Here is a 17,520-nt window from a genome sequence, read left to right as displayed (position 1 = left end):
TTTCACGTGAGCGCATTTCGACTCTTCGGCCATTCATATAGCGAGAATAAGGAACGTCACTGTCAAGCGCAGGCCCCGAGAGTGGATAGTGAGCCTACAACGGTCATCCACTCATTTTTTTTTCATGATATAGACCCTACTCACATGACGTCACAACCACGCCTCCGCGCCATATTGTCCGTCAGCTCGTCGGGTTTAAGCATTACCGCTACGTAAATTCCTCCTATTATGGCGTGTTTTTCTGCTCGTTAACATTAATAATCAAAATGGTGAAGGCGTGTGTGGCGGTTGGTTGCAATAACAGAGAAGATAGACGGAGAGAGTTGAAGTTCTATCGTATTCCGAGAGACCCGGAGAGGAGAGCGAGATGGACTGCTGCAATTCGACGAGAAAACTGGGCACCAAACGATCACTACAGATTATGTAGTAGTCATTTTATATCTGGTAAGATGCATTTAATATATATATTTATAGGGGTTTTGGGCTGACAACCACAATTAAGATCATTGCGAGGCTAATCGCCGACAACATAGTTTCAAATTCAAGATGCTTATTTCTTCCACCATCATTATTTTTTGAATAATATTTAGCTGGTACCAAGTGAAAGAAGTTAAACAGGTGTGTCCAAACCTTTTGCAAAGGGGGCCAGATTTGGTGTGGTAAAAATGCGGGGGGCTACCTTGGCTGATTTACATAGAACAATATATTTAAACAAATTTTAGCAAGCCCTTCTGTGTATCACATTTGCTTTATAATTTTTTTAATTCATAATTTCAACAATCTCGTCTTTGTGGCGTTCTCTTTCGACACTCGGGCTCTTGCGAAATACTGCTGCTGTGAAATTAAACTAGCTTCAAGTTGCTCTGATTTCTCGCTGCGTATCTTCCCTGTAATGTTGTCGTACTGTTGGCGTGTCTTGTTTGATAACATTGCGTCACATCGAACTCTTTGAAAACAGCGACTCTCTTTGCAAATGAGGCAGACACAGTTGTTGCGTGTTTTATTGAAGAAATAGTCCAATATCCACCTATCCTTGAAGCGTCGGCCATTGCAGTCAACTTTTTTTTTATTGATTGTCGCCATTTTAGAAAATTGGAAGTAAAGGGTCACACGGGGTAATGTTGCTTAGAGTGCTGCTCTTAAGTTTTTCAAACTTTTGTGAGAATAGGCTGATTTTGTGTGGACAAGATAGTTGTAGATATCAGGGTAGCAGATGTCAGGCAGAGAGGGCGAAGACAGCGGGTCGAAAAATATCGAGTTAGGCATCAAATATGGATCTGGCGAATGGATAGACTGAAGCTATTCCACATAACGCCTTTTATGCAACGCATCCACTGAGTTTACAGCGTCTGAAAGCACCGGGGCTTCCATGAATTGCACTATAAATTGCACAACAAATTGAAACCATTGAGAATACGGATAAACACTGACGGACAATATGGCGGCCGGGTACAGCGACACGTCATTCTGTGACGTTGGTGAGTAGGGTCTATAGCAAAAACAAAATGACATTATACAAAAATACAACATGACGTACAACAAACAACACACAGATGTCAGAGGGATCAGCCACTATTAAATATATAAAATGTTTTTGAAATATCTTATGTCATACGAGCCTTTTTATTTTTATTATCTTTCATCATCAATGACAATGACATCATCATCTCCAAGTAAGAAACTGCGTCATCATTAAAACGTCTCAAGAAAGGTTTCAGAGTGCTTTGCTTTTATTTCTGGGGTCGTCCACTTCGTTCCAAACATAACATCTTACACTGAAGTTCCAGCGCCCGATCGTTTCTACTACCGGTTCTGTTAACGCAAAATCCGGTCCCTAAAGTGACTTACCTCTGACTTGTTTGCGTCGGTCGTCAGCGTCGGTGTCGTCTAACCAAACGCGATTCTACAAAGCAATCTTCACAAATAAGTACCCAATTAAGTGCTCGTTGAACGTAAACGTCCCCATGTTAAAGCTTGGTGGAACTTTTTTGTGCTGACGATAGAGCTTTTCAGGCTCAACTAGCTTAGCTTAAGTAGCTAGCCAAGGCGCGATTTTCGTTGCTGAACAGAGATCAATATTTTGATTATTTTCTGTGAAAATGTGTGCCAAAACAGTAAAAGAAGAAGAATACGAGGATGAAATCTATCGGAGCGAGAAGACTGAAAGAGAAGGAGTGGGCGCCGTTTCCAAGGAACCGCAACACAAAGCAGGTTGATTCACATTCAACCTTTTTGTTCTGTCAAAATTTGCTCCCTTATAAAATTTTGCTGCCAAAGCTTTTGTAGCGCTGAAAATGCCCTCTTTTACATTCAGTTGAACTCACAATGTTATCCAAAGGTGCTAACTAAACTAAATACATCATAAACATACATGTGCAACTCGAAAATGGCGTAAATTAATACTTAACGACACGGCGAAGTCGTTAACAGTGAGAGCGCGGGGTGCAGTTGCTGTGTGCAGCTAACATGGTAGGATGTGTCTGAGAACTTTTGTACATGTCTTTACATGATCAAACTTAAGTAAATATCCCTATCTTTAAAGAAAGTTTGTAGTGTGTACTTTGGAATCGCTGCATTCGCGGCCATTTTTAACGTTACGCCAAAAATTATACCAAATAATACCAAAAATTACTTTGGTTCATATCATTCTAACAAAGCAGTTAAAACAACATTTGTGTTACCAAATAATCAAATTTTAGCAATCTGGACATGTTTTTTTTTAAATCAGAATATGATAATTACTTTAATTTTGCACAAGGGAGCAACACAATTTCCTATTTTAATGTTACAATGATGATAAAGGCTATTCTATTTTATTTTATGTTGTGACATAAAATGTGTTCTGCAGAAGTCACCAAAGATGATCTTCATCCCGAGCAGCACGAACCCGAGTCTCGACAAATTAAGCAGGAGGAGAAGCCAGAGACGCCCAATATTAAAGAAGAAGAGCAGGAGGATGAAATAACCAAGTTTACATTGATTGTCAATGTGAAGAGTGAGGAGGATGAAGACAAAGCTCTAGGTGAGGAGAACAGGGGGGCGGAGCCTCCAAGCAGCAGCTCACATCAACAACACCTGATGACAAAACATGTGGGAGACCTCTGTGGAGGATTACAATCAGACTTTGCGCCACTCTCGGATAGTGACGGGCAAACGTCACACTCTTCTAACTATGATGAGGATGACATTGTGTTTCACCCTGAGAAAAAGCGTGTGAAATACTTCAGCAAGTCATCGCAGAAAAAAGACACAAGAGAATTCATGGAGGGGAAACCTTTTGCCTGCTTAATTTGTGAGAAAACATTCTCCACAAAGTCACTTTTAACAATACACACAAGAACACACACTGGCGAAAAACCATTTGCCTGTACAGTTTGTGGTAAAAGATTCACTAGGAAGGGACTTTTGAGAATTCACACAACAACACACACTGGAGAAAAACCTTTCTCCTGCTTAGTTTGTGGGAGGAAATTCTCTAGAAAGAACAACTTGAAAGTACACTTAAGAACACACACTGGTGATAAACCCTTCTCCTGCTCAATTTGCTGTCAAAGATTTGCTCAGAAGGGATATTTAAAAATTCACATAAGAACACATACTGGTGAAAAACCATTTGTGTGTAAGGTATGTGGTCACAGATTCTCTGAAAATGGAGCTTTAAACAGGCACGGCATAACTCACACTGCAGATAAACCCTTTGACTGTACACATTGTGGTAAAAGATTCAAACGGAAGGGAAATTTAAAAAGTCACTTAAGGTCACACACAGATAACAAATGGTTTCCCTGTTCAGTTTGCGGTAGAAGATTCTTGCGAAAGAAAAATTTAGCAAAACACACAATATCCCACACTAGTTAGAAGCCTTTAAATTTTAGTGTGTTGTGGCGTAAACGAGGATGTTGTGTTCAACACGCATTCTGACGGCAGCCTTCTACTGGCAAATTTCCAACCAAAGTAGAATGTCCTCTACTGGCGAATTTCCAACCTAAAGTAGGCTGCCTTCTATTGGCTAACTCCAAACTACAAGTATAATTCCACAAATTCAGGGACAGGTCACTACAGTGGACAGCTATTCAAAGATTGACACTTAAGAACTTAAATCCTTTATAGAGCAAGTGGCTATTGTTTTTTTTATTTATTTATATAATTGAATAACTTTTGTTCATTAAAAAAAAAATATATATATTAGCAATTATGGTTATATATTTTTTGACCCCTTGATTTAACAAAAAAGAATCTTTTTTTTTTTTGTGTTACACTAGATGCTAAATCAAGTTGCGAAAGTTATTTAAATACATAAAAAATGATAATAAATAATCTACAGTAATCTGTGATCTGGTTTGTGACTAATTTGGTACAATCGGTATCAAGGAACTAATTTTAATTTTTAGTAGGGGTGCACGATATCCATTTTTTGAAACCGATATCGATAACTTCCTGCTTCTCAAGGCCGATACCGATACAATAACCGATAGTATATGTATAGTTTTAAAATGTATATTCACATGGGTTTTTGAACACCTGTAGGCCAAAAATACTAGTGGTGGATTCAGCATAGATTTGCCTTTGACCTAACCAGAATTTTCATGACGACATGAAAATTATTATAATGAACAATACAAAGAGACGAACAGTTTTGACTTCAAATAAAGTGCCCATATTTATTTTTTCAAATAAACATAATTTGAGTCAATCACAATCAATTAGTAAATATCACTGACGATGTATTCCCCTGAGCAATGAGCACTGAACTAAAACAAACATAGACCCAACAGGTATTGTGCTTTGTCAGCAGATAAAACATTTGGTGCAACAGTAGAGGAGATTTTTGTGGTCTGGGACCATTAAACAACTCAAACACACACATCCCAATCCACCGACACCTTGCCAAAAATATTATATATGATAATGTTATTGGATTTATTGGGATGACGTCATAATTCCTATTATCGGACCGATAATTATCGTGCACCTCTAATCTTTAGCACATTATATATATATACGTGTGTGTGTGTGTGTATATATATATATATATATATATATATATATATATATATATATATATATATATATATACACACACATGCAGTGGGGAGAACAAGTATTTGATATCAAATACTTGTTCTCCCCACTGTATGTTTATATAGTTTTAATAAAGTTGTAAATTTATACAATGTAAAAAAAACTGAATTAATGAAATTTAAATGAATAAAACAATTACACACTGATTATTGCTCAGACTAACACTGTAGTTGATTCTTTTTTTTTTTTTTCATAGTATTTAAGTGGCTGCCATTGATGTTGCTACGCGTCCAATCTATTTTGACTGGGAGGGCAAATGAATGAACGTTTAAAATCAATTAATCAGTTCCAAGTAAGGGTTTAAAAAAATCATAATCCATGCATGAAAAGGTTAATCAGGCCTTAAAAAAAAATAAAAATAAAAAAAATCAAAGATCGGGCTCCTAAGATCAGTGCATATATAATCCTAGAATATACCTACCAAATTCCATTTTGATCGGTCCATGAATAATGAAAGAATAGCTCAAAACGATAATGTATGCACTAACAACATCAATATGAGTGGCCACTTGACAGGCCTCCAGTCTGTAATAATAATAAAAAACACTACATTTAAAATGTACACAAGCAGAAGTAAGAATAAATTAAGGATCTCTATTGCGAATATTATGAATTATTTTTAAGGGTTTCTCAAAGATCCCCAGATTTCCAACACGCATCGTCTAATGTCAACAACGCTTATTTTTGGGCTGTATGCCTTACATATTTACTCTATGTATGTATGTATGTATGTATTAGCGTAGTGATAGAGCGCTTACTATCCTTTTGTATCATTTATATTTGACCTCCACATTCATCAATTATGATTCCTAAATTTTGCTTGCTTCCCTTTTCATTTTCAATTCAGCTATTTCCAATGATACACCATTCTTCAATCATTGAAGGAGTCTATTATCCTGCCTTAGTTGAACTTTTCATGTCTTCTAATTCACTACTTGTGTTACTAAATGAATGGTTTTTGTTAACATAGTTTGCTTGAGTCAGCTAATAAAAAATCATGTCTCCTGTGATCATTTCTCTTGTTCTTCTAAATATCAGCATGATAGAAGTAAACAAAATATGACACAATTGTGTGCTGTGAAATTTGAGTTGTGTCAAAATTGTCAAAACAAGTATTGTATAAGATCACAGCTACAGTGCCTTGCAAAAGTATTCAGCTCCCTTGAATCTTGCAACCTTTCGCCACATTTCAGGCTTCAAACATAAAGATATGAAATTTAATTTTTTTGTCAAGAATCAACAACAAGTGGGACACAATCGTGAAGTGGAACAACATTTATTGGATAATTTAAACTTTTTTAACAAATAAATAACTGAAAAGTGGGGCGTGCAATATTATTCGGCCCCTTTACTTTCAGTGCAGCAAACTCACTCCAGAAGTTCAGTGAGGATCTCTGAATGATCCAATCTTGTCCTAAATGACCGATGATGATAAATAGAATCCACCTCTGTGTAATCAAGTCTCCGTATAAATGCACCTGCTCTGTGATAGTCTCAGGGTTCTGTTTAAAGTGCAGAGAGCATTATGAAAACCAAGGAACACACCAGGCAGGTCCGAGATACTGTTGTGGAGAAGGTTAAAGCCGGATTTGGATACAAAAAGATTTCCCAAGCTTTAAACATCTCAAGGAGCACTGTGCAAGCCATCATATTGAAATGGAAGGAGCATCAGACCACTGCAAATCTACCAAGACCAGGCCGTCCTTCCAAACTTTCTTCTCAAACAAAGAGAAAACTGATCAGAGATGCAGCCAAGAGGCCCACGATCACTCTGGATGAACTGCAGAGATCTACAGCTGAGGTGGGAGAGTCTGTCCATAGGACAACAATCAGTCGTACACTGCACAAATCTGGCCTTTATGGAAGAGTGGCAAGAAGAAAGCCATTTCTCAAAGATATCCATAAAAAGTCTCGTTTAAAGTTTGCCACAAGCCACCTGGGAGACACACCAAACATGTGGAAGAAGGTGCTCTGGTCAGATGAAACCAAAATTGAACTTTTTGGCCACAATGCAAAACGATATGTTTGGCGTAAAAGCAACACAGCTCATCACCCTGAACACACCATCCCCACTGTCAAACATGGTGGTGGCAGCATCATGGTTTGGGCCTGCTTTTCTTCAGCAGGGACACGGAAGATGGTTAAAATTGACGGGAAGATGGATGCAGCCAAATACAGGAACATTCTGGAAGAAAACCTGTTGGTATCTGCACAAGACCTGAGACTGGGACGGAGATTTATCTTCCAACAGGACAATGATCCAAAACATAAAGCCAAATCTACAATGGAATGGTTAAAAAAAAAACGTATCCAGGTGTTAGAATGGCCAAGTCAAAGTCCAGACCTGAATCCAATCGAGAATCTGTGGAAAGAGCTGAAGACTGCTGTTCACAAACACTCTCCATCCAACATCACTGAGCTCGAGCTGTTTTGCAAGGAAGAATGGTCAAGAATGTCAGTCTCTCGATGTGCAAAACTGATAGAAACATACCCCAAGCGACTTGCAGCTGTAATCGGAGCAAAAGGTGGCGCTACAAAGTATTAACGCAAGGGGGCCGAATAATATTGCACGCTCCACTTTTCAGTTTTTTATTTGTTAAAAAAGTTTAAATTATCCAATAAATGTTGTTCCACTTCACGATTGTGTCCCACTTGTTGTTGATTCTTGACAAAAAAATTAAATTTCATATATTTATGTTTGAAGCCTGAAATGTGGCGAAAGGTTGCAAGATTCAAGGGGGCCGAATACTTTTGCAAGGCACTGTATGTAAAAAAATGAGTTCAACCAAAGGATGTGTGTGTACACCTGGCCCGTTTTGAGACACTTCAACATTCAGTAGGGTGAGATAAGTTTCTCTAAACATTTCACCGTAGTTGTGTGTGTGTGTGTGTGTGTAAATATACAGTATTATCTATAGTATATACACTCACCGGCCACTTAGGCATACCTATCCACCTATTCAATAATAATGCAAATTTATAATCAATGAATTGAGTAGACATGGCCAAGATTGTCTGCAGCTGTTTAAAGTGAGTGTCAGTATTGAGAAGAAAAGTGATTTGACTTTCAACGTGACGTGGTTGTAGCTGCAAGACGAGCTGGTCCGAGTATTACAGAAACTGCTGACCAGCTGGGATTCTTATGCTAAACCAGGGGTGGGCAAACCGGTCCTCGAGGGCCGCAGTGGGTCCTGGTCTTTGTTTCAACTGACCCAGCACAGATAGTTTAAATAGTTTATCCAATGAGGTTTCGGCAGAAATGAAAAGCACCTGCCTGCAATCGACTGATTGCACTTCAGATTGGTGAAAAGGTGTCCTCTTAATGGGTTGCAACAAAAACCCGCACCCACTGCGGCCCTTTGTGGAATAGTTTGCCCACCCCTGTGCTAAACCATCCCTAGGGTTTACGAAGAATAGTTAAAAAAAGAGAAACATCCAGTGAGCGGCAGTTCTGAAGACGCTTTATTTATGCCAAAGGTCAGAGGAGAATGACCAGACTGCTTCCAATTGGTAGAAAGGCCATACAAATAACCACTTGTCACAATGGAAGAACTGCATTTCCAGCACAGTACTTTCTGAGACCAGATGTTAAATTCAGTAAAAAAAAATATAAAATTTGTTTTTAATTGAACAACACTACATACTTTTAATAAGGTTTCATGCAGACCTCAATGAAGTTATAAAATGCAACCCCCCCTTTTTTTAAAAAAACAACAACAAAAAACAACAGAACTATAACAAATTGAAATTGATTTTTTTAAAACAAGAATTCCATTACAGAAAAATTAAGCCATCAATTTACATATACAGTATCTAAAGGCATTATCAAAGCTAATAAAAAGTCAGGGAATATCGCCACAGTTTCTTAACATACTTTCCTGTATCATATCACAAGCATAAAACCTTTCAAAAAAAGGACTACTATGACTCCTTTTTGCACAATTAATACATTTCCCAATAACCATTTGTCTAAAACAGATAAGTCCAAATTATCTACAAAGAAAATATGACAGTTCACATTGTGGAACATCATTGAATAATAGCAATTGACAAATGATAAGAAATATTGTGAAATATGACAAGGAAAAAACATCATCCACTGATTCATCTTCATTGTTTAAAAAAAAAACACTGATCATCCTTCACAAACGCTCCAACAAGATAATATTTATTAGGGCTGTCAAACGATTAAAATTTTTTATTGAGTTAATCACAGCTTAAAAATTAATTAATCGTATTTAATCGCAATTAATCGCAATTCAAACCATCTCTAAAATATGCCATATTTATCTGTAAATTATTGTTGGAACTGAAAGATAATACGGATATATACATTCAACATACTGTATATAAGTACAGCATTTGTTTATTATAACAATAAATCCACAAGACGGCATTAATATTAACATTCTTTCTGTGAAAGGGATCGACAGATAGAAAGACTTGTAATTCTCAAAAGATAAATGTGAGTACGAGTTATAGTAATTTTATATTAAAAGTAAAACCCCTCTGTATGTTTTCGTTTTAATAAAATTTGTAAAATTTTGGGCAACATGAATGTCAGTGGTGGCTGCAAATGGTATATCTTCTCTGCGTTATGTTCAATACAGGGTGTTAAGAAAAAGTTTATCTCCTGTCATTCTTCCCCACGTCACTCACCACAATAGTTATAATTGTTGTGGAAGAGATGCCAAAGCATATGCCAATAAGTAGCACGGCCCCAATGAGTGCCTCGTCTTGAAGGCATACAAACCTCGTTCGTGTGTCGTCCTTTCCTCCTCCTGTATCTGTCTGTGGTTGCGTAGACGTGACGGAGCATGTGCTCATTGCTCAGCGTGCAGTACCTAGTACCAAGCCCCTCGCCCCTCCCTTTTCTCTTCATCTCTCCCTCTCTATGGCTCTCTGAGCACAGCCGCTGAGCCACTGCCAAACCTCGTTTCAGACACGTGAAAAAGAGAGCGACATAGAGAGAGAGGGAGAGAGCGCGAGAGAGAGGGAAAATTACAGAGCCGGCTCTCGAGAGATGGTGCCGGCACTCATCGTTCACTTCAAAGAGCCGGCTCTTTGTACCGGTTTTCACTCCACTCACTTGTCTCTGCCTCTCAATATACATAAAACGGCGCCATTTTAGTCAGTTTGCGGCAATGCATGAGTAGGTCGTCCTGTGCATGCGTTGAGTGCGTTAAATATTTTAACGTGATTAATTTCAAAAATTAATTACCGCCCGTTAACGCGATAATTTTGACAGCCCTAATATTTATTAAAGTAAAATGTTCAGGCATTGAAATGTCAGTATATGGAAGAGTTTGGAACTAGGTGGGCATCTGTCTGCTTGATCAGACTCCAGAAATATTCATTTAGTTTGCTACCCAGTCGCTACAGAGTTGTAAATATCAGAAAATACACTTTTTTTGTAAGTCAATATGTTGTAAAGTCGCCCATTTGTGTCAGTGGGCCGATACTTCAAAAACCTTTTTTGAAGCTTACTTTTTTACACTTTTTAAATTGGGAGGACTGGCTGTGAGTGCTTATGTTTCAGTGCCATTGACGGTGCTGGACGTCAAATCCATCATTCGCCCCTCTCAGTAAATATGGCTTGGAGATCTAGCGCCGTCAGTGGCAGCCAATGAGTTATTGTCTACAATTCTCATACCCAGTAGAAAAGTAATCATCATGGGACACCACAGTTTTCATTAAATGAGTCAAACACACTATATTATCACAACTATTTATCCAATATTGGAAAAAGAAAAAACTCAGAATTCCTCAAACAATGTATCACACATTGCCATTGAAAGATTACTGCCTAGTGTGGGTCCTTGTGTGTTTGGCTAAAGTGTCCTTCAGATTGAATCTTTTACCACAAAGTGAGCAGATGAAAGGCCTATCTTCACTGTGAGTTATGTCGTGTCGTCTTAAAATTCCTTTTTCAGAGAATCTTTTCCCACAGACTGAGCAGGCAAAAGGCTTTTCGCCAGTGTGTGTCCTTGTGTGCATTCTATAATGTACCTTCTGAATGAACCCTCTCCCACAAATTGAGCAGGCAAAAGGTTTTTCCTGACTGTGTGTTTTTGTGTGCCTTCTTAAATGTGTCTTCTGAATGAACGTTTTGCCACAAATTGAGCAAGAAAAAGGTTTTTCTCCAGTGTGTGTTCTAGTGTGTTCTTTTAAATATTCTTTCTTAATGAATCTTTTATCACAAAGAGAGCAGGCAAAAGGTTTTTCCCCAGTGTGTGCTCTTGTGTGTTCATTTAACTTTGCCTTTTGGGAGAATGTTTTACTACAAACTGTGCAAGCAAAAGGTTTCTCCCCAGTGTGGGTTCTTGTATGTATTTTTAAACCTGCCTTCATTGAGAATCTTTGCCCACAAACCGTGCAGCAAAAAGGTTTTTCTCCAGTGTGTTTTCTTGTGTGCCTTTTCAAATGATCATTTCTAACAAATCTTTTGCCGCAAATTGAGCAGGCGTTAGGTTTTTCTCCAGTGTGATTTTTGCTGTGCTTACTTAAATTTCCTTTTTCAGAGAATCTTTGGCCGCAAACCAAGCAGACAAAAGGTTTTTCCCCGGTGTGTGTCATTGTGTGTATTGTTAAACGTGACTTCTTAGAGAACCGTTTCTCACAAATTAAGCAAGCAAAAGGTTTTCCACTTGAGTGTTCTCTTGTGTCTCTTTCCCGTGATGACTTCTTAAAGGATTTTACGCGCTTTTTGTCAGAGTGAAACTCAATAGCGCCATGAGAGTTTTCATCTTTGTCGTCATCATAGTCAGAAGAGTGTGACGTTATGTCGTCGCTGTCCGAGAGTGGAGCTAACAGGCCGTCTGATTGTAATTGTCCACCGTGGTCAAGCTCACCTTTTGGTTTCAGGTGTTGACGTGAGCTAGAAGGCCCCATCCTTCTTCTGCTGTCCTCACTTGGACCTGTTTCTTCACTCTTTACACTGTAAATCAATGGAAACTTGGTGATTTCATAGTATGGCTCCTCCTCCTGTTTAATGCTGGGCAACTTGTCCCGCTCTTGACCAAGATCTTCCTTAGGGATGTCTGTGGGACACAAGATTACAAAATTAATCTGATTAACTAGCAATGTTTGAAATAATATGTAATCCCTTCTGACTACCAGAGCTTTAAACACTGTGTGGCGTCCAGTCATCCTCCTGCTGTGAAATGAAATGAGTTTATCACAAGTAGATGTCCATCCATTTGAACTGGGAGGGTGGCATTGAATGAAATGAATGTTCATTCATTCACTGTCAACCATCCTACTTAAAAGAATTGGACATCTAGCATCAGCACCGTCAACGGCAGACAATGAGTAAAGCAGTGTCATGATAGAAATTACTTTATAGTCAATCCAGTATGCAGTACTGATAATTGCAATGCCCCCCCCCCCCCCCCCCAAAAAAAAAAAAAATGTGGAATAGGCACAGTATCAGCATCGGCTGATACCACACAGCCAGTGTCAGAACACTACTTCCTACTGTCCATGACAGGAATGATTGAAGAATTCAGGGAAGAACGTTTGATACCCAATCATGGAAGATAAATCCCCAATTAGCCTGATCCAAACAGGTGCTTAATGAGCGTTCCCCAACCTTTTTTTTTGCCACCTGTCCCATCTCTTTTGGAACATGTTGCAGAAGTAACATTTTAAGTTAATGATCATTTTCAAAGAACAATTAAGTTAATCCGTTTGCTCATTATATAGACCGTCTTTGTAATGTATTCAATTATGTACAGGTTGAACATGTTTTGCAAATAATTGCATTTTTATTTATGTTACTTTCCAACTTATTTGGTATCGGCGTTGTATATGGAAGTACTGCAAAACAAGTAAGAAATAAAGCGACCTGCTTTGTGTTGAGACTCCATGCAAACTGCGTCGACGCCTTGCCATTCCTGCTCTTCGCTGCGACAGATTTGATCTTTGTATTCTTCCATTTTCACACTTTTGGCATGATTGTTTTTCATGGCTAGCACGCTAAACTAAGCTAAGTGTGCCAGAGAAGCTTCAACATCAACCCACACGAGTAAGTTCGCTAACCGATGGTTAACTAATGGTGTTTTCTACTACAATCCACAAATAGGCGCGAACAGGATTTGTTCATTTTGGCAAGAATTAGGAATGAAGCGCGTTGACTATGTTTCGTGGTGGGAGAAGTGTAACGGAAACGTACGGCACCTCCACTTGGACAAAGTTAATGCTGACAAATACAGTACTTTTATATAAATACTTTCTATTGTAGTGACGAATTAAAATTTAAACGTCACACACACAGTCGTTTGTCTAATGTCTTGCGACATGAGCTGAGTCTACGGCAATATCAAACTAGTCTATGATCAAACGTATAACATACACGAATGATACAACTGAAAATTAATTTCCCAGCTCAATTTGCGGAACGAGTTTTTCGAGAAAGACAAATTTAGCGAAACACAAAATAACCCACATGGAGTAGCTGTGGGTTGTGGAACCCATCTGTGGTGGAAACTTTTGATTAAAACTTTAGTATTGCCTCATTCTTCTTCATAAACACCATTGACAAGGATAGAAGTCCTGTTCATTTAAACTGAGAAGAGTACGATCATGTTTAAGTGAAATTAAAGGCGTGAGACGTCCAATTCATTTTGACTATAGGGGCGAATAAACTTCATACGCCCCCTTCCAGTCAAAATGAAATGGACGTCTCGCACCGTCAACGGCAGCCAATGAGCTTACATGGACACCATCTCCTGAGTGTGAGCATTACATAAGTAAATAAAAAGATGTCTAAATTGTGTGTTGTGAAAATTTAGTTTTGTCCAGAATGATCAAAATAGGTATTGTATCAGATCATATCACAACGATGTAAAATGTATGTACTTTAAACAAATGATCTGACTGCAGTATATTTATATGTTGAAGACTTGGGCGTGGAGCACAGTATGGGGAGGCAAAACTCTTTTTTTTACTTTTCTTTCTCTGATGGCCACTCAATTTTACATGCTTGTCACTATTGTGGGGATAAAATATATTATTACCAATTTTAGATTATTAATTAGGGAACCTTCAAACCAGACAGACAATGCACAATTTTCCTCGTTTGATAGTTACAGATTTAGAGGAATCCAAGTAAATTAGCACATTTCACCCAACAATGATACCTCAATTTTTTAAAATGTCAACAATGATACCTCAATTTTTAAAAATGTGTGTTTGTGCAAATCTATATCATAATGTAGTCTTTTCATAATACACCCACAAAACTAGGCTTCCTTTTTGAAAAGGTATGTCAAAATAGTACAGGTCTTTATTTGTCATTACTACAAGAGCCACATAAGTCTTCCAATTAAATCAGTTCGTGGTGAAAAAAATGTTGGAGACCATCTAAAATACAAAATAATTTTGTTAAGGTTACTTGGAGAAGGATGTGCACTTTGCACTGTTTGTGTCTTTTTTGAAAATTTAATGTCTTCAAATGGCACTTGAACCTCAGATTTTTAAAGGTTTTTGTCCAGGTGAATGTTTTTCTACTGTTTTATATTGAATTAATTGTAATCAATTGCATGCTATTACCAGGCCCGGATCTAGGTTTACCCACCTGAGTGGGCACTAAGAAATCTTGAGGGGGCACCCCCAATGCAGGCTTTTTTTTTACCCTCTGCATTTCTTTAATTTTTCTTAAATTTAGTCGAATAATTTTCTCCATCTTGTTCTGAGTGTTAACGGCTGGTTAACAGATTAATGCATCAGATTCTTCCACTTACTTTAAGTAAATATTACTATTGCTACAGTATTTGTTCTTATTAAGGCCATACAACTACAATTTGGTCATTTTTCACCTATATCAAGAGAAAAATACTTTCCAATAATGTTTTGAACAATATCTATTCTTGAATTTAAAACCATTTCTGACGAGTTTTTTAAGCTTATTTTCAGCTAGATATTTTTCTTATTTCAAGAACTCTAAGTGAGTAAATTTAATTGAAGCACTCACAGATAATTTCACTTATTTCTAGTATATTTACACTGAAAACAAGGGAAGCTTTTCTTTTTTTTTTTTTTTTTTTTTTTTTTTTGGGTTTTGCGGTGCATATGTAATGGTTTCATTGGTACAACGTTTGATTAAACCTTTGTTTTTAAAAACTACTTAAGAAACATTTTGAAAACTTCCAGAATAAGTGTCTGGATTTTATAAGCAAATTTAAATTGCAATATTTAAACGCAGAGGTGGGTAGAGCAGCCAACATTTTTACTCAACTAAGAGTAGTGTTACTTCAAACTAATATTACTCAAGTAAGAGTAAAAGTAGTCATCCAAAAAATGTACTCAAGTACAAATAAAAAAAGTATGCAGTGAAAAGAATACTCAATTAAGAGTGACATTTTGAGTAACTGCTTTTTTTTTTTTTTTTTTTACAATGGTATATGAACCGTTGTTATAATGATACTGGACAATAACACATTACATAACCGCATAAAGCCAAAGAAATACAATTAAAATGTATTCCAATGAGAGAAAAAAAACACAAACGAGGCATTCTTCGTCCAAAGAGCATGAGTGCCCTCTGGTGGAAAAAATAGTTCCTCGTTTGAATAGTGAAGAGTTTCTTCATTATTACTATTTAGAAATTAAAAGGAGCATATATCCGGTTATCCTTGGTCAATCAATGCCAAATAAAAACTGGTATAGAGGTTGAAATCCGCACTTTTGAGTCCTGTTGAGAGCAGCGCTCAATATAAAATACTTCATTTTTTTACGGTACTAAAGACCACATGATTGAGCAGGCTGGTGTGAAGCTAGGACGGCAAGCTTGCGTCTGATTTGTAAAATGGAGTCATGTGATTATTTTTGCGACGTCTCATTGGTGAAATCGGTAGAGCTACTTGGTACTACTACAGCTTTTACAGCGACTCTGCATCGCTGGCAAAAACACTTTTTTATGTTCTGTCGGGAGGAACACGGCTGCCCACCCAATAATATGGTATTGGTACAGATATTGTGATATCTTTTTACTTTCTTCGACCGAATATTTAGTGTAACGACCCCACAGTATTATTGCTGTTCTATCAGCTTCCTACCGTCAGCGAACGCCTCTGGTACGGATGGGTGTGTGTGGTTGGATGAGTAGGAGTGGGCGGGGCGAGCGGAGGGTGCGTGTGTGTATGTGCCTGGAGGAGAGAGAGGAAGCGCGCGGATAACAAATGAGGTTGGAAAAACAGCTTGTTTAGGTGATTGCTTGTTCGGCGTTGTTGCTGCCAACAGTAACCGTTAATCCTGCTGTAAAAAAGTAGGTGAGACCAACTCGCTGTGCGTTCTCTATATCCAGTGCGACGCTACAATAGATATTCCCGACATTTTGATTGGGTGGGCACGACTCACGTCTGGGTGGGCCGTGCCCACCCCGGCCCACCCATACATCCGGCCCCGGCTATTACATTATGTAAAATGGTCAAATGTCACCTGTCAAGTACCAGATGTGTTATCCAACTCCAAACCAGAATGTGTGTATTTGCTTTTCTGTTAGAAGAATGAATTTATACCCAGTTGGTCTCAAGCATAAAGTTTTATCTCCAGATTTCAGTGATTACAATCAATGCAGTATCGATCGCTCCTGGACCTCCCTCTTTGTCCCACAGCCAAAGACAGGAGGCAGAGGAAAAGGCAACATGGATTTGTGTCTCTAGCTTTTATTGCTTTGTGGGCGTGGACAAAACTTGCAGATTAAAAATAAACCCACCAGTTCAACTCTTGGATATCGGTTGAGGTCCTTATTCATAATATTTGGTGAGTTGGCAGGGTGTGTCGTCATTCCACGCTCACTGCCAGTTTCTGCATGGCCATGGTGTAATTTCTTTGGACCTCTGAACTATAGTATTAGCAACAGTCCAGTTTTAACACTTCATCTCCCAGAGGTCCATAATATAACTATCACGTGAAATATAATATGAAATAGTATAATGTCTAATATAGGCAAGGCAAATTTATTTGTATCGCACAATTCAACACAAGGTAATTCAGAGTGGTTGTATACAGTATATATGGCTGAAAACACAGACAAGACTGAAAAAGCAGTTTCTGCTCTTGCACTCCTCTTTAAAAGAAACTGCAGTATTTTAAGCCAAAACAACAGTTGTGTTTGATAGAACAATATGTCTATATGCTGCCATAGCAGATTCATGGTGCATTAAGCGCCTGAACTATTTTTAATTTGTCAGGTTTACCCTGAAAACCCCAGTTTACAGACGTTGCGCAACCGCTTTTGTTTCAACCTAGCCATGAAAAGAAGGTAATTATATTTATTATTCAAAATGTCTGTCATTTTTAGCCTATAATCATTCATTGATGTCTAATATTTAGTTTTAAAAAAAAGTAATTTTTTTTTTTCTCTCTCGCATATTTTAAACTTTTAAACAAATTACGCCACAATGAAAAATTTGGGGCCTGTAAAAAAGTCACGGA

At 37.9% G+C, this 17,520-nt stretch overlaps 2 protein-coding genes across 2 annotated transcripts; one reads left to right on the top strand and one right to left on the bottom strand.

The window, feature by feature from the left end:
• Positions 1 to 1,813: 1,813 nt before the first annotated feature.
• On the top strand, positions 1,814 to 6,190 carry LOC130920071 (gastrula zinc finger protein xLCGF3.1-like). The gene is made up of 2 exons (XM_057842933.1): positions 1,814 to 2,211; positions 2,849 to 6,190. Exons 1-2 carry the CDS (start codon positions 2,100 to 2,102, stop codon positions 3,856 to 3,858), a joined length of 1,122 nt encoding a protein of 373 aa, XP_057698916.1. The 5' UTR covers positions 1,814 to 2,099; the 3' UTR covers positions 3,859 to 6,190.
• A 2,305-nt stretch (positions 6,191 to 8,495) lies between these two features.
• On the bottom strand, positions 8,496 to 13,246 carry LOC130920012 (zinc finger protein OZF-like). The gene is made up of 2 exons (XM_057842756.1): positions 12,929 to 13,246; positions 8,496 to 12,122 (listed from the first exon to the last, which is right to left on the bottom strand). The coding sequence occupies exons 1-2, from the start codon at positions 13,047 to 13,049 to the stop codon at positions 10,882 to 10,884; spliced, it is 1,362 nt and encodes a 453-aa protein (XP_057698739.1). The 5' UTR covers positions 13,050 to 13,246; the 3' UTR covers positions 8,496 to 10,881.
• Between the last annotated feature and the right edge of the window lie 4,274 nt (positions 13,247 to 17,520).

Source organism: Corythoichthys intestinalis, chromosome 1 (assembly GCF_030265065.1).
Source record: "Corythoichthys intestinalis isolate RoL2023-P3 chromosome 1, ASM3026506v1, whole genome shotgun sequence".
NCBI lineage: Eukaryota > Metazoa > Chordata > Actinopteri > Syngnathiformes > Syngnathidae > Corythoichthys > Corythoichthys intestinalis.
Note: the sequence above shows the minus strand (reverse complement) of the source record. Positions and strands in the feature narration are given on the sequence as shown.